Below are 22,022 nucleotides of genomic sequence, written 5' to 3'. Positions count from 1 at the left end.
TTAATTTTGCCGTACATGGTGTCAAATTTACCGACATTTTTTTCAAATTCGAGTTACTCAACTTATTTCCGTCATAACTCGCTTAATTTTCATGCTAGACGGTTTTATGAAAGCTCATTTCAAAGGTCTGAAAAAGTACTTTAAAAATGTTTATTACAATTTTTTATGAAAAAATTATCGTTTTTCCAATATTTGAGTTCAAAAATTGAAAAAGAAAAAATTCATAAGTTGCTGAATATTATTTGAAAAATTTCATTCAAACTGACTAATTTCATTTTTTTTATAAGCTTCAATTTTGATAAGAATAATTTTTTCCAGGAAATGCGTAATTTTCGGGTTTCTCATGAAAAAATGTTGAAAAACGTGTATTTTAAATTTTCAATCGCGATTAACTCAGAAATTATTAAGTTAAATAAAAAACTTCATTGAAGGTCTTTAAAATTGCGAGGTGATTTGCTTTATTCACTGTACTATTATTTGTGTTAAGCAAAACGAAATGCCTCAAAGTAATCACAATCTTAACGATTTTGACGGACTATTGTGATCTGTTTATTCTACTATGAAATAGCTAGTTATGTTAACGATATTAGAATGTCATCTGTAGAAAGAAGTAGGTAGATAAATACGAAGAAATCCATCTAGTCAACGGAGACGTCCCTCAGATGAAAATAAATACTAGAAGGGCACAATTATGGTAAGCCATCCCACAACGATCATCATCTACAACTCTATACATAGACTATTAATATTACGAGAAATTTATGGATAACTTTGTTCGATAGATCTCATCAAGATCCATCTCTGTGTGAAAAATCTTGATTATTGACGCATGAGCAGAAGAGTTCCTCTGGAAAAAGTATGCAAATGCATTATTTTCACGAAAAATCATAGATAAAATGATTAATTTAGTAACTTTTGTAGGGTTAGGTTGGGTTTTATGATAAAAATGATGGATTTGCTTACTTTTTCACAGATACTTTTCTGCACATGCCTCACTCATAATGACTTTTCACACACAGATAGATCTTGAGATCTATCAAACAAAGTTATCAATGGTTCGATATCTGTAACCTTTCTGAGATAATTGCTACTTCCGTTATCTCCGGAAGTAAATGTTTCCGCTTAAAATAGATATGATAAATCGATTTCTCGTATCATTATTAGTCTAAGTATAGAGTTTCATGATGATCGTCGTGGAGTGGCTTATCATACCACTAGAAGTTCAGGAAATTGCTTGTCCAATGTTTAGGAAAAAAAATTTCCATTCTGTTTAATTTGATTTTGTATTTGATCTTCACATGCGCGTTGGTTACGCGTGACGTAGATTCCTGAACAAAGCTCATCAAAACAGTGGTACAAAATATTTCAAATGCACCAAGTAAGTGCTTAATCAATTCCTTTGGCAATAGCACTGGAACAAGTTGTACAGTGCAGTTGGTTTAAGCCCATGCACAGTGGAAATATTAACAATCGAGTCAAAATATTGGAAAGAGTTGCATTATAAACGTGTACACTAAAAGGTAGAGGTAAACAGTTAGAACGAAACGTATATTTTCGATTGAGCATAATGGAAACTTATCACAAGCTACATTAGAGAATTGAGGACAATGTAATTATGAAGAATAAAACACAGAACGAGTCGATGAGGAGAATCGCTAACAACTCTGACTTAGCACTACCAGAATTTCTAGTCCCATAACATTTAACAGAAATAATAAAACGATTGAGGTCGTTTTTTTATTCCAAGGATTGTTTTAGACTTATTAGAGTGATTAATTATAAAAATAAGTTATACACTTCTATTCTAATTCTAAAATTAAATTATTGAAATGCAAAAAAATCAATTAACAATTCTAATAAGCTCATCTAAATGTAAGGAATATAAAATATAATTATAAATGTTGCTCCAATCCTATTCCAAGGATTTTGTATATTCGTAAACAAATGCATAGTTTCTATTATTTAATTAATGCTGTCTTATTTTTTATCGTATAAGCATATCATTAAATACACAATAAATTAATATACACATATTAAATACACCTCTATTATAATTTCCAAAATATATTCTGCTAATGTCTCGACGAATATTGAATTACGAGTGAATCTCCCCTGAAGAGCGTGATTTTAATCGACTTTTTTGTCCCCAATGACTCCCAATTGCAAGCAGATGTTGTAACTACTGACTAGTTTCAACGTTATTACGTCTCATCAGAGCAGTTTAACAACTTCGAGCTTGAGACTTGAACTGAAGACAACGTCAAAGAGAGTTGCCATTTGAAAAACGCAGAATACATTTTCGAAATATTGTATTTAGAAATTATATTAGAGGTGAATAGTAAAAACCTTTATTTTCATACATTTTACACACCTTATTTACAATCGGAATCTATATTATCGGCGATTTCGGTAGATTTCTACCTGACCAGTGGTTCCCAGCTGGAAATGAGGATGGCGCCAGTTGGAGTTCGCTGTTGTTATACAAAATTGAATACAGTGAACATGTTTGGAAAATTTGTAGAGATTTTAAAGTCATTGCTCTTTTGCTTGGGTTATAGCTTGGTTACACAAAATATTGCTGTTTCATTTGCGGATAGGACAGCAGAGACAAAGAAAGTCACAACTCGAAGAAAGTATGGTCCAAGCATGGATCACTCAAGGGCAGAAGAATGTTAAAAATGATCTTTTAAAGAACCCAAACGACAAACTTTTACCACCGTTGCATATAAAGCTCGGCGTGATGAAAAACTTTGTCAAAACTATGCCCAAAGATGGTAGAGGATTCTTATACCTGAAAAAGAAATTTCCCAAACTCAGTGAGGCAAAAATTGAAGAGGGAATATTTAGTGATCAACAAAAACAGGAATTAATGAAGGATAGAAACTTAGAAGTTGTTTATTAACCCTTTTAATACGGCAACCATTTTCACAGATTATCACTGAGTACGGGGCTATTTGAGATAAATCTTTAGCTCTGACGGAAAGGTTTTTTGATACAAATTATTTGATGTAACATTAATTTGAACTAAAAAAATCCCAATGTTTTATTTTCGATAATTAAGCGGGTGCGTCTCTGCACGCTCTCCGTCAGTAGAAAAGAGATCAGTTCCCCTGTGTAGCGGGTAGCCTAACTTCATGACTTACCTTGTAATTAGTTCGACATTTTCAATAAATGTAATTTTGTATATTAATTACGTTAACGATTACTTAAAATCATATACATGTTTCACCTTTTTTTATTGTCAATCAAATAAAATAATTGTAGGAAATAGAATATAATGAAAAAAAACTATGGAGATACGAACGTAACAAAATAAAATAATGGTTTATCTACACAAGTTTTTGATACAAGCGATCCGTCGCCTTTACGTCTTTAAAAAGAAATACTTAAAATTTATTGGTCAACAAAAACAAGAATTAATGATGGAAAGAAACTTTGAAGATAAGCTGAATGATCTGAAAAAAAGGTTCCTTGAAATGTTTTGGGAACGTTATCCAAGGAAACCATAAAGCAGAGAAAAATTACAAAGACTTAATCAATGAGCTTATAATTTCATTCAAAGCTTTGGGATTTAATATGTTATTAAAAATACATATCCTGCAATCTCATCTGAATTTCTTCTTCGAGAAACAAGGCGCAGGACATTTTGTTAATAGAAAAACGCTATCATGGGAACAAAGAATGCTAGCAGATTACTGCTGGAGCTTTAAAAGGGATCTATCAGATGGGAAACGTTCATAAAAGTCATAGCTATATGTTTTACATTGAGGTTATTAGTGTAGGGTTCTAATTTAGGTCGCGTTGTCTAGAGTATTTTGAAATAAAATACTTCGGTGGACTAGATGAAACAAAATAAAATAATGGTTTATCTACACATGTTTTGGATTCAAGCGATCCGTCGTCTTTATGTCTTTAAAAGAAATATGTCTTTTCTGGAAACCGTGCGTCTTTAAGTCTTCAAAGAAAATGATAAATCATCAGTGCTCGCGTTTTTTTGAGCAACTGACTCGCGCGTTGTTTCGTCTAATTCGTTGGCATAAACGATGTCTTGAGCACTGAAAAGAATTGGGATGGAAGAAAACAAAAAACGATAATTAAGTAGATAAAAACATGAAACAAATAAATTGAAGAAATATATAATAAATAAAATATATGTCTTGATTTCACAAAGATACCAGAAGTGTCAATTTTTTTCCATTGATATATCATTGTTTGGTTGCCATAGTACATTCAAAATTCAGTATATTTCGTGTGCTAGAAAAAAGTTTGTTGATCGCGGTTATTTGTACTTAATGTCACTCTTAATGCAATAGTTTTTCGAGCACAATAATTCTTGATATAACTAGAAATATGCAGTTATTTCTCTTCATCCGGAACTTGAACGGGGTGGGAATCTCGTTTAGACTGAAATTTTGCAATTCCCGTATCGATAATAGGCTCGTGAATGTTCATATGCTGAAACTCTTCTTTAAATAGAGCTATGTAAAACATCATTGTTATAGCACAAAGCCACTCTGAGGTGGTGCTAGTAACGTGCCAATTGTATCCACCGTCTTCTGGTTTCCAATGCAGATAGCTATCACCTACAAAAAAATGGTGAAAAACGATAGAATAAGCCAATAAAAATCACGAATTGATCAAGTCAGAGTCAGAAAAAATTATAAAATCAGAATGAATCGTTTCAAAAAAGCTTCCAAGTTTAGAAGCAGTTAGATCTTCAGATACTTAAACGCAAAATTGCATTTGGAAGTTGTTTTCAGTAGGATCATCGAAAGTTCATTATATATTCCTAAAGAATACCACTCGAGAAATCGAAAATAATCGATTATTACTCTTAACTCAACGTTATCCTTAAGAAATCACGTGATATTTCGCAAATTACGTCTCGTTACTCATAAATAATTTATTATAACCGATCATTTCACTCATATCAAAATTTTCACGCTATAAGACTAATTTAAACAATGATTGGTCTATGACTCAAATGATTGATTCTTACCGTGACATTGGAAATGTTCAGTGTTTACAACATCCTTTCAGAACGTGAGATGCCTTTTGCTTCCAAAGATCTTCCATTTGCCACCAGGTGCTATAGTCTGGTATTCGTTCTCTACGTAGCAGAACCTGCATCTTGCATCTTCTGCTGAACCTACCTTTACCAGGTGAGGGTTGAGACGTTGATGTTGATATTCGTAAATGGTTGATATGGAAAAGAATGTACCTACGTCACGGTACCTTCTTAGAGACATTTTATTTTTGCTGTGTTTTATTCCGCACGCACAAAACTGTCTGAAGCACTCGGAGGCCATAGAAAGGGGACAATATACTTTATTTTTCACTTCGGAACATCTTCCAGTTAGAGAAAATATAGGAATATTACATTTTGAATAACTTGTTTCAACACCTAGTTACTGATTTTTTTCTATCTACTCTTCACAGTATTTCCTCTATTGTCCTGTAGCCGATTCTTCAGAAATTCTACATAGAGTTTATTCACTTCCACTTTAGCAAGTCTCTTTGGGATACTTTATTCTTGTAACATCCTAGTTTATTTAACTTTTATAGGCGTTCTCAAGACATTTTGGATCTTATGAAGTTGGAGCTCAGAACTCCAATGGCTGCTTGGTTTTGTGACGAGATGATTGTCGAAGCTTTCGAAGTGTTTGGTTCTGGGTCCGTACATTTCAGTTTGATTTGCTGCTTTAGAGTCATCTGTCTATCTTTTAACGACAATATCTAATATGGTGTTTAAATCTCATTCAGTCTCCAATTTATGATTGGTCTAACAACTTTCGGTAAGATTTCTACCACAATATTGATGAAAATATAAACAGATAAAAAAATTGAGAGATCTCACATATAGAGACAATTCATGATGTTCTGAAATGCATTTACAAGGTAAATGTAAATAAAAACAAAGAAAACAGCTATTTCAGGACTGGGCATTGATCATGTGAAAAGAAACAAGTTTAGTGTATGCTTAAGAAAAATTGTTTATTTCAAGAGAAGAAAATTATAAGTTTCACCTAAAAAAATTAAGAATTAGTTTTCTCGCCTTGTGCTTACATGAATAAAGAAAGATTTGCAAAGAAAAGAATTTTTGTCATCCTACATTTTTTTTGAGAAGAATTTGACAACAAAGGTTACTTAAAAACCAATACTCTTCAAAATCGGGCAATAATGAATACGCAGGTATAAGTTTTACTGAAAATTTTGAACATCTGAAATATGTTTTGTGATTTATGACAATAAAATAGACGTCGAAAATCATGTTGCAGTTTTTTCTGCTACTAAACTACAACGATGAATCTACCAGAAAAATGGTAAAATGCCAAAAATAATAATGGCACTACTTTAGTACAGTCCATATCTAGTAAACAAAACTTCTCTTCAGAACAATAAGTAAATAATGCGGAAATACTATTTAGATGACATTGAATACACTGCTTACTACAACAGTCATGTCAAAGATACGGCCCGCGGGCCGCTTCCGGCCCCTAGGCTGTATCAATAAGGCCCGCGATCACTATGTGTCACAAAAATCACATTTCGGACCAATTCCCTTATTCAAAATCATTTGGAACAGTGAACAAAAAAATTGGATGAATATTCTCAGCTTCTGACTTTTACTTTTAGAAGACTTTTACAGAATGAATGAAATGGAATTCCCAATTTCCAACAATCCATTTAATTTTGAAACTTCACAAGCACCAGTTCATTTGTAAATGGAGTTGATAGATCTTCAATCGGACAGTATTTTGAAGGAGAGATTTAATGAGATTCCCGTTCTTACATTTTATACACAATATTTCAAGACTTAAGACTTGAGCCCAAGATGGAATAATGGGTATACCAAACAGTCCTCAAACCTACGCTTAGTTTATACTGAACACACTGTGTACACTACTACTACACCATCACCCATAGTTACACTGTTTGACGCGCGTTTCGATAACCAAGTTATCATCTTCAGAGACTGAAGATAAACTCAGTAGTGGTGGTATATACAGTATGAATATCGCCAACGGTTCCAAAAATTCTAACTTAGTAGATGACCTTGCAATTCGCGAGTTCCAAAAAATTTTCTTAATAACAATGTTCAACATTATTTTTCATATATTTTAACGTACATCCTGAAAAAGTCTAATACCAAATGGGTGCGATGTAGGTTTTTCATAACAATGTATTTATCAGTTTTCTATATTATTTATTATACGACTGCGGTGAAACGAAAAAGTAACTTTTCAAAGGTTGACAATAATTTCATTACTAAGACTGTATAGTTATTAACATTATTTCTCACGTGAATTTATTTATGTGGTTTTTTAATGGTGCTGAACATCTAGTACCATCTATTGCTTTAACCATTCCAAAAATGGTTAATTCCATGTAGAGACAAAATTCAACAGAACGTTGTGTGTTATGGTATGCTTACATATGAAGAAGTTGTCTCTAATACGGTCAATTAATCTGCTGGTATTAAAATTTCAAACGTAAATTTAGATATATTTAAGTAATTAACGTGAATTTGTTATCGATATGTCATAATGGAGGAAACTTGGATATACGAATACTATTCGACATTCTGACCAATATACGGGAAAAAATTAAAGAGAAAAGACGCGAAAAGCTATACAAAGGTGTTTTGTTTTTGCAGGACAACGCCCCTGCACACAAATCTCATATTGCCATGCAAAAAATTCGTAATTTAGGGTTTAAATTACTAGAACATCCTCCTTATTCACCAGATTTGACTCCGTCCGATTATCCGACCCTTTCCTCAACTGAAACAAGTTTAAAAGGTCGTAAATTTTCTTCTAACGAGGAGGTAATAAAAGCTGTGGAGGTCTGGTTTGCAGAGCAAGAAGAAACATTTTTTTTTGAAAGGTCTAGAGACGTTTTAGGTTCGCTGTAATAAGTGTATCCAATCAAGAGGAGAATATGTTGAGTAATAAAATATTTTGACACTGAAATCTTGTTTAGCCCTATAGTAGGCTTAGAATTTTTCAATATATCCTCGTACCATTACTCCCAGAAACAAAAATACATCGTAAAACGGACTTCATCTAGAAACGTTCTTCCAAAACAGCAACAACAATGTTTTTTGCAAATAGAGCTATGGCTCCCGTGTTTTGGGGTTTGTAAACTTCCAAAAGTTTAACCATTATTGAGAAAAAAAATTGGGTAATTATCTAAATTAGGTTACACCCCTCCGATTTCGTTAAAATTTTCGCATGTTATAAAGAAAATTATGCTGAAAAATTTTATGTATAAATGTAGGGCGCGGAAATTATCCCTTCATATAGTTTTTCAGCTTTGATGTTCCAAAAAAAGAAAAATAATTTATACATCATAGTTTAGATTCGCATGTCTAACCTAACCTAACTTAATTTTTTCATGGTCAAACTCGAATAAAACAAAATATTGATAGATTTACTAACGATAGGCGTATGTAAATAAACTAGACTAAATTTTCTTTAAAGTTGAAAAACTATGTGAAGAGATGATTTCCGTGACCAACATCTATACATAAAATTTTTCAACATAATTTTCTTTTTAACCTGCTAAAATTTTAATCAAATCGGAGGGGTGTAACCTAATCTAGATAATTACCAAAAACTGCTATAATTGGCCAATGTGCAATATGAGTTTTCTGTCCTGATTTCATCCAATTACTTTCTGGTACCCCAAATTTAAAAAATGGCTTGTTGGAATACGATTTCAGGTAAAAGAAAAGGTGACGGCAAAGGAAATTGGGCTTTTTTGGAATTATTTTTTTGAAAAATCTAGAAACTCGCTGGAGCAAGTTTATTGAGCTGAAAGGAGATTATTTTGAAAAATGAAATGATAACTTTTTTATTGAAAAGTTTCTAATCCATTAAACCGCCTTCGTAGGATAAAAAGTCTCACCTGCGAAGTTTTTGTAGGATATCATAGCACATATGAAAAAGACTAAGAATGTTAGTACCGATAAAGCAGACAATAATATTCTTATTTTTGTCTGAAGAAGTTGTCCAATAACTGGAGTTATTTGTAAATATATTCTAGTCTGAAACAAAAAGATATTAAATAATATCACATTACCAAAAAAGTATGTGACTCACTTTGTAACGGAAGTTTATTGCTTGTTTTTCCGATAAATTAAATTTCAATTTATCGTACAGGAAAGTAACAATATTTAGTATAACTAGTTTTGGAATTTAACCTTCATAAGTATAATTTTCAATATTATTAGCAAATAAATTTCTTATTGAATATATTATTCATCATATAATATATTATATTATATTATTTCCTTCGGGAGGAGTCGGAAGTATTTCCTGAAAAGACGTATTCATTGTCTTAGTTGAAGAAGATTGTTGAGGAATTGGTTCACTTCTTCTAATTAAAGTCGCCAGTGGGACATTTTCATCGTCTGAACTCGGAAGAATTTTATTTCATGGGGCAAGGGTCTTTGTGTTACTAAAGAAGGTGCGAATGCGGCATCAGGTAATGCGACAGGTTTTAAAGGGAACAATCCTGTAGCTCTAAATCCGCTCACTATATTTTCCGGCGTCATACACTTGGGCCAAACACGTGTGTTCAGACGCAACCATATTAACTCCTCTCTCGGACAGAACGCATTGTTGATGGTGTATGGTGAGGCGGCAGCCTTTCTCGTCCATGTTTTATATATTTTGGAGTTTATCGTTCATATTCAATGTTGTCATAAGTTCGGTTATCTTGGTGAAGTAGTCGCTCACAACTGCCTTGTTAAGTTTCTGAGCACGGGTAGGATTCATAGGCTGTGCCTTGCGAACGGTCAAATCGCCATTTCTTTTTAAATATTAAGCAAGCCAGTCGTTTCCAGCAAGCTCTTTTTCTTTATTAAAGTTATTGGGATTGCGGATGATATCACAATATCGAAACATTTGATGTCGCACAAGTTTGGGAGTGAGAGATAATCCAATTTGAAAGTATCCGTTGCACAAAATTTCTCTCCTGTTCCTGATTTAATATGCTTGGACGACCCAGTTTCTTTTCTGACAGTAGACAAAGAAAATTTCTTGCTAAATCATATGAACCTATCTAAATATCTAAATATTTCCAGGAAATAGCTGTAATACGTAAGGTTTTTATGTTGTATAAAAAAACACATACCGCACAGTTATACATATAAATAATGCTGTGATATAAAAAAATTATCTTTGTGGTGAACGGTTTTCTTTGCGTTTATAATGATCTAAATATCTACATATCTCGTAAACCATAAATTTGATCGATATAAACAAAGTTACGGATTGTTAACCATTGGGCAAGTGCCGCCCCAGGCCTTCAAATAGTAGTGTGGAATCATTTATTCCGTCAAATATACTGGACATACGTAATACTGGACATACGTAATCATCCTTAAAAAATTTATAATGTTCGAATGTATAATTTATAAAATATACTTAAATATTAAATGTTCTTATTAAGCAACTTTGAAGGACCATAACGTACGAGGTGTCGTATGTGAAATTTTTGCATCCCGAAGTACCCTGTATTTAATATTTATTCAAAGAATGAGTAATTTTATACTTTCGTGGTCCCCTCGTTTTTTGGCTCTAGAAAATCGAAAAATCATCCGATTTCGATGAATTTTTTATCGTATATTATCAAACTACTCCTAAATAAATAAATTGGACACTTCGGAATGCACCCTTTTTTTATCGCCCGCTCCAATCAATATCAAAATATTAATTCTGTGGATACCGACCTGAATACTAATCAAGTAAATTATTTCCTGATCATTGATAATATATTAAGTATGAAGGATAAAATAGACAAAAATAAAATAATGATAATCATTTTCCATCAAAGCTACCACTTATTAACCCATTGGATATCCATTCCTACCAAGTTTCAATTAATCTACTGGTAGATTCTGAATATACAAATTAGTTGAACATTTCTGTGTCCAATTTATTTCTATATTTGAAAAGAATCTTACAATTTATGTAATACATAAAATATTTAAATCGATTTTACAACGTTCTACGTCTTTCGATGCCTGATCTCAAGCCTTTCTATCATTCCAATCTTCTTCAATTTATCTATTTATTTCGCTCATTCATATTCTTTTCATCTTTTGTTTTAGCTTGGTGTGATTGTCTCGTATCAACTAATATCTGTTATTTATCTCTAATATCTTCCAGTGTTATATGTTTGGATTCCTCTCATTTAATTTCAATTATTCCATCATTATTATATAAATCATATCACAAAGTTAATGCTTTTGATATTTACTTATATTACTTCACAAATTAGAATGATTCTGAATGATCAACATTCTACTTACAGTTCATTTTACTTCTAGTTCTAGTGGGCAACTAGGAGATGCTAAGTCTTTTCCTAATTATTTTAACGTTTCAATATCTTGAAATGATCAGATTTCATTAGTTGCTCTGCACTGGGATATATATTAGTTGTTTTGAAAACGATTTAAATTTCACTCTCCCAAAATATTTAAATGTTCTGAATTCCACTCAATTCTTGCACAATATTAAATACTAAACGTTGTATTAATGATTACTCCAGACAATAATCAATAACCTTGCCAAGTTGACAATCCATTACTCTTTATTTATTGATTAATGGAATTAAATAATAATTATTAGATTGAATATCTCTAAAGAAAGTAAAACACGCAAGCGATTGTATAAAAAAAACTCACGGGTCGAAATTTGGGACACAACATTACGAAACGTGCATTAATACTGGCCAATTTTCCCAAGGAATGGGTTGTACCTTACTCCAATTCATAAGAATGGTAGACAAAAGGATTGTGGAAATTGCAGAGGGATTGCAGTAACTGCTACTACTACTCAAATAAGAATAGTACAAGAATTCACTGACAACGAAACTGAGGAACAAGAAGAATTGTGAAAAATTTTTAAAATCGTTTACTTCTAATAAGATTTTCAGCTACCAGTAAGCCGTTGTTATCAAATGTCTCGAAAAAAACTTATAAATATAAATAATGTCAATAAATTTTTACCTGCATACATAAATACAGCGATCCTAATCCAAAGCACATCACTGCTCCAATCCAATGCACTATGAAGCAATTTGTTTCTTGAAAATTAGCAACAATACTAACTCCAAATGAAGCTGCTAATCCCAATATGAATGTATTTCTATTCAGATTCTCTTCGTATGACATATTATGTTTAAGTAGAATGTCTTTGACTTGTAAATATTTGCAATACATGGAAAATGAGACTGAAAAGTATAAAAAACTTGACATCAATCAAATTTATGAGAATACAGCGAAACCGGAAGTAGTCTAAGGGTTGTAGATTTTTCCAACATACTGTCTGCCAATGAAAATTTAACTATACGAAAGATTGGCCCAGAAATACCTAGCCTGACCTAGAGTTTGAAGACGTCACGTTGTTTAGTATTTGTTTGGAGGCTATCAATCGTGAACGTTTATAGGACGTACGAAGACCAGCATTCTGAAAATCCACAAAGCGGTACTGGATGATCGTCCATTAAAAGTGCGCGGTCAGCAGACATAGTAGGTATATCAACAAGTGTGGTACATCGCATATTAACTATGGATGAAACGTGGATCCATCACTTTACATCCGAAACAAAAAATCAAAACAATGGACTGAAAAGGAAGAATCGGCTCCAAAGAAGGCGAAGACCTTCTATTTGCAGGCAAGTTTTTTTAGGATACGCGTGGGATAATTGTCACTGACTATTTTGGAGAAGGAAAAACTTATTGCAACGTTTGAGCGAAGAAATCAAGCAAAAACGGTCTCATTTCGCTAAGAAGAAAGTGTTGTTTCATCAAGAACCAACTCACACATCCGTTATTGCAATGACCAAAATTAATTGAATTAAACTTGGAATTGCTACTTATTTGCCAGATTTAGCACTCTCGGATTATTTTTTGTTCTCAAACTTGAAAAAATGGTTCGTTGGTCAAAGATTTGTTAGGATTCTTATTATAAAAATGGAACTAATAGGAGATTACGTTAAAATTTCTGTGTTTTCTTTGTTGGATCAGATTCTTCTGAGACCATTCGTATTTTTAAGGTAGTGGCCTTTACCTAATTAAAGGAAACATACGAAATAAGGTTGAAAAGAATTTAAATGTAAAGAACATTGCTGGAATGAGAAAAACTTGGGATGATTAAGGGATAAAGACTATCGATATAACTTAGCAATAACAAAAAACAATAAAGACGACGACGTTAATAAAAAGCAAAGAACGTTATGGTGTCATCGGATAAATTTGGCAATTAACCATAAAGAACCAAAAAATGTATGACATATTGGAATCAATCAAATCTACTGAAATACCAAAAAGTACAGGTATGGAAAGAAAGGAAAGACTTTATACCAGTAATGAAAGTACCAAATCTGAAATAAAAAAAGTGAAGTAGTAAAGTAAGCAGTAAGAAATAAAAATAAGTGTACCTCCGGAAATTCATACAAACTGGACTGATATACCAAAGTATTTAGGAAATAATAGGATTTATTTACCACCAAAAATATTACAAACAGCATGGAACGACAAAATGGAAGCTAAAATATCTTACACTGGATGCCGAGTTAAAAATGATTTGATTTGTCGACACACAGCCTTTTGGATGCTTTCCCGGGTTCCAAAATAACATCCTATTAACATTAGTTTCAATTTCGAGAAAAGAAAACAGTCACAAGGACTCAAATCAAAACTATTAGTCATTCTCTCAACAAATCAACGCACGCATTTCTTTGTTTCGCTAACATTTTGGTTGAAATACTGTTAAAATTTAATTTATGACAAACGACAATATTCTAACAATAGTTCTCACACGCTAAAGGTTTATGTCATTTTTTAAAGCTCAGGTTGCTATTCGCTGCTTTATTATTGTTCTAATGATAAATTTACGCTATTGATAAACAACTTTTTGAAAGTTACATTCGTGAATTCACCTGGTTCAACGTGAGGTTCCATTACTCTAAATTCCCATGCTCCACAACAAAACGCTACTTTACTGATGACACTATCAAAGTAAAGGATAATAAAGTAAATAAATAAACTACTGGACAAAATTAAGGCATCACCGAGATTTTTAATGTTAACTTACTGTATGTTAAATAGATCATAGATCTTGTTTGACAGTGACAATTATTATTTGTCAATGGAGGAGCATCGACTCTCCTGAATGAAGGATATTCAATGCGATATGTTGCTGGTTTGTTAGGAAGACACCATTCCAGCATCAGTCGTATAGTGGAGAGACATAATGAAACGGGTTTGTAACATCGAATAGTGCAAACGTTGCACTAACCAAATCGATGATCGTTATTTGAGACAACATGCTTTCAGGATAGTCACAGCAATATGCTAAATAAAAAATTAATTATCAGACGTTCGAAATATCGATATATCATCATTGAATGGTTAGAAGACGTTTACATGAAGCATGGTGAAACAATAGAAGACCAAAAAACTATATACAGGGAACACAAAGTTTAGAGATTAAATTTTGCAAGACTACATGAGAATTGAACCATGATTGGAAACGGTTTCTGTTCTCCGATAAAACTACAGTTAGCCTTAAAGCTCCAGATGGAAGATATCGACTTGGAGTCCAGAACGTTCGCTGTCTTTCGCGTTTTACAGCAGCAAATATAAAGAAATGCCTAATTAAAATTATAACAATCTATTAATTTGATTTTGCCCCTTATAGGAGGTGGTTGTGGAACTTTTGTTATCTGTTGAAAATCTAATGGAAGGAGAATCAACGAATTAACTTCTGTTAGATTACTGGGGAAAGTATGAGACAAGAGGGTTGAGTACATCACAATATTATAACACAATAGGAATACGTATTTGACAACGGGTGAATTGCAACTGATGGAGGGCATGTAGGGCATAAAAGTTTGTAAACAATTTGAAATACTCAAATCGCAGACGATCTTTAGATGAAAATGATTATTGATAGATGGTAATTACTCACACAGTATCCATATTATATTTAGGAATTGTCCAAAAATACAACTCTCTGGGGCAATTGTACCCGTGTCACTGATATATGGTAGACCTCCTGAAATATGGTTCTGATAAAAAGCCAAAAATGTACTGAAACCAAAATTAAAATATATTAAGTTTTCTACAAATTCAATTTCAAATAATTGTAATAGAAAAAAAGCAAATACGAGGGTTGGTACTTGAGTTAAACAAATAAAAACAAACATTTATAATTCGATACGGCTTTATTTGTTTTTCAAATATTCTCCATTTAGATCAATACACTTTGGCATGCATTTGAATCAGTTTATCGAAGTATATTTTTCCATTCCGATTGAGGTACCTCCAAAATATGTGATTTGAACACATCAACCGCTTTTTCGGCTGCAGAAAAACGTTGATCTATTTAAGTTTTACACTTCGATTAACAAAAATAATAAGTAACCAATTAAAATAACTATTATCTTCGTTACGTTGATTTTCTATTTTCCCACTATAATGAGAAAACATTAATTATCATTTTTCATAAAATTCAGATTAAGTGTTGGTAGGGGACTTAATAGATAGTACACGTGGGCGATGAAATAGCTTAGGCCAAGCAACGGGGATTTTTTCGTGACACAAATCTTAACAGGTAGCGAGTGGTGCCAATCGATAGAGTAAGTTGCCCCCATCAAAACAGTATACTTTTAAACTCGAGAAAATCGCGCGTTTGTTTGTTATTAACAAAAAACTGTAAATTTTCGGACTTTTTTTGGTTTTTTATTTATAAATCCGAAAGATTTGTAGGAATCGTTATGGTTGTAATAGCTGCGCGCTGCTTGTAGCATGCCGCTCAGATACTCAGATAACTACAAATATACGTGTGCCGCGAGCAGCGCGCAGCTATTACTATATATGCGCTGCTCTCCTCCGCCGCTGCTCCCCCCACTCTTCGACTATTTCGCGGCGCGCGAAGAAAAACGGTCATCTTTGACGTCGGATTTGAAACAGTTTTTCTTTTTTTTCGAAAAATCAGAATATACATTGTGTAGCTGAGGTCGCATTCTTTCGAAATCCGTTTTCAAAATTGAATTTAAACGATCCGTGTGTCACTAGGAGACTCGGGAAAATTTCGCGTTAATTTGTTTAAACAACCGTTACGGCAAAACTAATAATCGCACAGTTACAGGGTTTTGCATGCATAAAGCGCATATGTTCTTCTATCATTCTACGAAGTTTCGGCTCTCCACATCAAAAATTGACGGAGATATGAATTTTTAAAAAAAAGAGAGAATTTTCCAGTTTTTCCGGGTTTTCTCAGCTTCTAATCAAGCTACGAAGTCGCGCGACAGCTCATTTTCTTCGTTATCCAATTCTCTACAACTTTTGTATTACAACCATAACGATTCCTACAAATCTTTCGGATTTATAAATAAAAAACCAAAAAAAGTCCGAAAATTTACAGTTTTTTGTTAATAACAAACAAACGCGCGATTTTCTCGAGTTTAAAAGTATACTGTTTTGATGGGGGCAACTTACTCTATCGATTGGCACCACTCGCTACCTGTTAAGATTTGTGTCACGAAACCCTATATACAGGCTGCCCCGTTGCTTGGCCTAGCTAGCGGTGTGTCTGCTTGCTATTCAAAAGAAGTTGAAGGTAGAGATCCCATTTTCACTTTGAAAAATATCAATTTACGATTTATATTTTGTGTGCTTTGGGATTTTCCATAAATATGTACAGTAACCAAAATAACGAATTTGACATAACTGTCCTAAATTTTGACATTTTTAATATTGAACGTACTCAGAACGTATTGTCATTCGAGTGCTCTTTGTTTACAGATATTTTGGTCAAAAAATATATTTAAATAGCAAACATTTTCGTGAGATGATTTTCAATGATATTTAATGATATACAGGATGAATTTAGTGAAGGTCGTCCAAAATCCGCTGTTGTATCAGAAAATATATATGCCTTGCGTAAACTGTTATTGGAAGATCGTCATATGACATACCTACCGTCATATTGAGGCTTACTTAGACATTAGTTCCAGTCGTATACATTCAATATTGCTGAAAAAATTCCATAGCGGTGCTTTAAAAGGCGCCGAGTCATATGAACCCGAAACTAAATAACTTTCAAGACAAGCCAAATTCAACAAAAGTTGCTCAAGCACGAAACACTTGCAAGCAAATTGTTTCTTGTTTTTATGAAATAACTGGACACGCGAGCTCCCACACATCAGTTCAAATAAAAACAGTGTTAAACAGTCAAAACATCGAATTGGTAGGTCATCCGCCGTAAAAACCTTGTTTAGCACCCATTCATTTTTTATTATTCCCGCAGATCAAGAATAAAGTACGCGGTCAACGTTTCTCTACACCCGAAGAGGTGTTCAAATCACATGTTTTGGAGGTACCTCAATCAAAATGGCTATCTCAAAACTTAAGTAGCAACAAAATAATTTGTGTAATATTATGATCTGTAAGATTGATTCATTATACAAACATTGTTTTTAAAAATAATTTATGTCAAGGTTTTAACCGAGCTAACAATATTTATAACATCGCCATATATCAATCCGTGAAGCTATGGTCAAGGTAGCACGAAAATTGAGGTGTTCGACCCCATACAATTCCATTATTATTAATTATTTCCATAAAAATTTTCATTGTTCAAGAAAATTGAGAGAAATTAGATAGAATAGTATGAACGGCATCATTAGGACAAATTTAAACGTACATGAACAAGTTTGAGGTTGCATTTATGTTTGTTAATAGCATTGAAATTCTTTCAATTACATTTCAGAATCTGGTATAAATTTCAACTACTTATTTACGAAAATTTATGTACAAAAAACAAGCAAATAAAATTTGACACAAAACTTCATCATCGCTCTCCATTCAACTTTACACTGTCGCGTTTCGATTCATTCTTAGTAATTATCTGAAGCTAATTCGTTTTCAACCACGATTACAGATTCTTTGCTCTCTTCTATGCTACCATGATGAGTTACTTGGAGGTCTGCATCCATTTTGAAAAATAAAGGAGGCAATAACTGGACTGTAGGGGAGGTGCGGTATCGTCTGAACGGCTTTTTTGCTAAAAACTTTTGCACAATCAAAGAGAAATAGGCATATGCGTTGTCGTGGTGCAATATCCAGCCTGTCTTACCCAGTTTGGATCGCATACAAGTGCCCTCGACCGGTCCAGGAAATTAAAATAGAATCATCCAGTCCAGGATATAATCACGATGTCATGGATATAAAAAAAAAATGAAATGTCGTGACCTGGACATCTTCGTTTTTGTTTCACACTAACCACCCATTCTTACTAACTGATAGATTAATTTACTGGACTCAAAATCATATTCAAATATCCATGTCTCAGCTCCAGTGATTAACTGACTCATCCAGCTTCTGCCTTGGCTTAGAATGCGCGGATCATTTTAAGAAATTGTTCAAATCCTCGTTGAATATTTTGCAACATGTTTCCTTGTTGATATTTATCCTATCAGAAAATTAGCAATTGGTTAAGCGCCGGAGATTGTGATCAAAGAACAAAAGCTGGTAGTACGAGTCGTTGAGAGAACTTTAACGTGGATATTCTTCTCTTGATCCACGCTCCTCTTTGAATAACTTCACCCTTTACAACGAGAATGTTTTTTACATACACCAACAGTCGTTTTAAACAAACCTTGTATAAATAAGTGTCCAACGCCTCACCGCTCACATGACGTGATATGCCTGTTTCGGATATGGCACAACAGATAAAATTTTTTATATCATCCTTGTAAAATCTATCATGACCTTCAATTTCTGAATGTGATAAGGTGAAATATTTTTTGTTTTCAATGATCACAACTTTGTTCTCTGTGAAGTGATGTCTTCTTGATGTCTTGAGCTTCAGCTTCTGATGTTTAACTCCCTTTCTCTTTAGTTTTCGATTGATTATCATGCGGGAAATCTGTATTCGGTAAGCCAACCATCGAGTTGATGTTCATAATTTGCTTTTTGAACATTCCACCGTTCTATTTTCCTGGGCATTACTAAAAGCTTTAGATCGCCCATTTTTCGAAAGGTTTAAACATGGTTTTCCTGTTCACATTCATTATTATTGTTTTATAAATGATCGAAAGTGCAATATTCTGCTCTATTAATACGAGGATAGCCCCAGAAGTACTTGGCCCAACAAATTTTGGAAAAAAATGTATTTATTTTTCAATTTAATCGTTGCAGTTCGATACCCTTTTTATAATATGGTGAATATGTTGAGCTGGTGCATTGTCTTCATGAAACAACTTTTTTTTAGCCAAATGCGGCCGTTTTTGCTTGATTTCTTCGTTCGCATGATGGAATAAGTTCGCCTAATACTTGCCGTTAATAGTTTTTCGTTCTTCGGGATAGTCAATGAACATTATCCCACGCGCATCTTAAAAAACCGACGCAATGACTTTTCCTACAGATAGAACGGTTTTTACATTCTTTGGAGTCGTTTTTCCCTTTTCAAAAATTGCAAAAATTCGGCTTTATTAGTATGAAACATTGCCAAACATTGGAACGATGGAAACATCTTCACTACACTGTTTTTTTTCCATTGTGAGCAAACTCAACACCCATCTCGCGTGTAGTTTTTCAATGACCAAATTTTCAGTTAATATGCGATGTAACGCACTTTTTGAAATGCCTACTATGTCTGCTAACTCACGCACTCTCAGGCAACGATCATCCAGTACAACTTTGTGGATTTTCTTCAACATTTCTGGACCTCATTTGGTCGACTACTGCGATGGTGGACTTCGAAGGTCGTACGACCTCGTTTAAACTCTGCTACCCAATATTTTACTGTTGATAACGAAGAACATGTCTAACCCAGAGTGATCATCTTTTATATTAGTTTGGCTAATGCCTTTCAAATAATGATGATCAATTTCTTCCATTTACTGAAAACGTTCACTATTGATGGCTGTCAAACAAATACTAAATAACATGGCGTCTTCAAACTTTAAACATATACTGTACAGATTGTGTACTTTCTAATATGGTGGTATTTTTAAAGTAACTACCGCCATCTCTAGCTCAGGCCAGGTACTTCTGCGAACATCCCCGTCTATTCACAATGTCAGTTTTTAACAACCGTCCAACTAAACTGTAAATACTTTTTATTTTATTTAAAATTAAAATGAAGGCAACGAATGTTTTTCGAAAACTTCTGTTACATACGTTAGTTTATTGTAAAGTGTGAAAAATTATAAATTAATCCGACATTTTGACGTGTTACAGAATCTAGTGAATGTATTCCGTTACATAAATATATGTACATTAACGTGGCTCACTATTATAAATAGATTCTAATTTAAATCATAACTAGAAACTTTAAAATACTGCAAATAATATGAAATTATAATTTATTACTTACGTGATGATTACAAGGATAAGGACTATTGCGGTAATGATAAGAGGCATAAATTTAACACCAAGTTTCATGTTGGGTTTTGGAGAAGTTTTATCCATGTAAACTCTATTATCTTCTTCACTTTTATTGGCAGTATATAAAAAACTATAAATTGCGTTGATAATTATGAAAGGATTTTACACAATATTTGAAGGTTAAGAGTCCATTATACATAAAAACCTGTTTATAAAACCTATAACTGACAAACGATATTTGAAATTTATTTCGTTTTACTACAATAATCGGACTGAAAGTGAAATTACCTACGTTTAGATTGTTGTCGTTATCACCAGTTCAGAACCGTAATGGCTAACCTTTCTCAATCTTGATAACATTTCATGATAATTGAACCAAAGCTTGGTGATTCGTATAATGATTTTAAGTAAAGTATATGTAAAGGTTATGGTCTACACTGTTAAAAATATAAAAACTGAATAGCTCACAATTTGATATATACATAGTTTACATGATGTGGGGTTGTGGCAATAAAACACCAAAGTGTTCTCTTTTCAATATATATTTCAAACTTTTCGATAACTATGTGAATTCTTTGGAAATATTGTACAATAAAATAGAAAGAATTATATTTGAAATTTATTTCGTTATTTCTACAGCTAATCTATTACTTCCACTTCTTCAGTTCGGGATGAGGGATGACTCTAGGTGTGAAAGATCTGTTTCTCACAATTTGAAAGATTGTAGATAGAGGGTTTCGTCTTCTACGTACCTTTTTCTGCTAAATCTAAAGTCATAAGGTGTCAATTGAGGCAACAATGCCCCTACAAGACTCCTGTTAGTATTTATCGATTGTTATTATTTAGGTGAAGATCTTTTTAGTTATTATTATACAGAAGTATCTCAAACCCTTTAGAATTTTTCAGTAATTTGATGTTTGCATATCTACATTCTTTTCTAGTGATATTTGCATATGTGTATCAAAAGAAATAAAAAACAAAATGTTAAAGTTGATTTGTTAACAATAGAAAGTTATTCATTGGTAGCAGGTTTCGTGATCGATTTCGAACCACCCCCGAATTTCTCTTAAATTCATAGACTTTTCTGCAAACGATGAAATCAAGGGAGAATTTAGTAATAAATCTGTATATCTCTTCATATATTGTTGGTTGCTAAAAGTCTGGATACGGATAAAGAACTGAGAGTCATTATTTGTGATAAAGAACCTTATATTCCAAAACTACGCAAAAATAACGAGACTGGTTACGAAAAAGTGTTTTATTATAAAAATTATTCTATATTCGACTGCTCCCCTTCGATATAGTCCCATCCCCTAACCACACACCTTTCCATACTTTTTTTCCATTGATCGAAGCAGTGCTGAAAGTCTTCTTTGGTTAGCGCCTTTAGGAGATCTGCCATTTTTTGCTTTACCGCTTCCATCGAGTCATATCGGGTCCGTTTCAAAACAGATCTTTTTTTAATCTTCCAAGGAAATCTGAGCAGACCCGTTGACGCAAAAGCTATAGTCAGGAGTTAGATATTTTGACATTTGTTTCTTTATCGGCGTTTACAGCCTCGGCAATCATCCGGATGCTTATTCGACGATCTGCACGCACAATTTGGTTGATT

At 33.1% G+C, this 22,022-nt stretch overlaps 1 protein-coding gene across 1 annotated transcript; it reads right to left on the bottom strand.

Annotated features, from left to right (window-relative positions):
* Positions 1-4,094: 4,094 nt before the first annotated feature.
* On the bottom strand, positions 4,095-20,685 carry LOC130901091 (DNA damage-regulated autophagy modulator protein 2-like). Its single transcript, XM_057812185.1, has 5 exons — positions 20,400-20,685; positions 14,985-15,106; positions 12,020-12,243; positions 8,911-9,049; positions 4,095-4,583 (listed from the first exon to the last, which is right to left on the bottom strand). Exons 1-5 carry the CDS (start codon positions 20,492-20,494, stop codon positions 4,357-4,359), a joined length of 807 nt encoding a protein of 268 aa, XP_057668168.1. The 5' UTR covers positions 20,495-20,685; the 3' UTR covers positions 4,095-4,356.
* Between the last annotated feature and the right edge of the window lie 1,337 nt (positions 20,686-22,022).

Source organism: Diorhabda carinulata, chromosome X (assembly GCF_026250575.1).
Source record: "Diorhabda carinulata isolate Delta chromosome X, icDioCari1.1, whole genome shotgun sequence".
Taxonomy (NCBI): Eukaryota; Metazoa; Arthropoda; class Insecta; order Coleoptera; family Chrysomelidae; genus Diorhabda; species Diorhabda carinulata.
The sequence above is the reverse complement of the archived record's forward strand: the minus strand, read 5'-3'. Positions and strand labels throughout refer to the sequence as shown.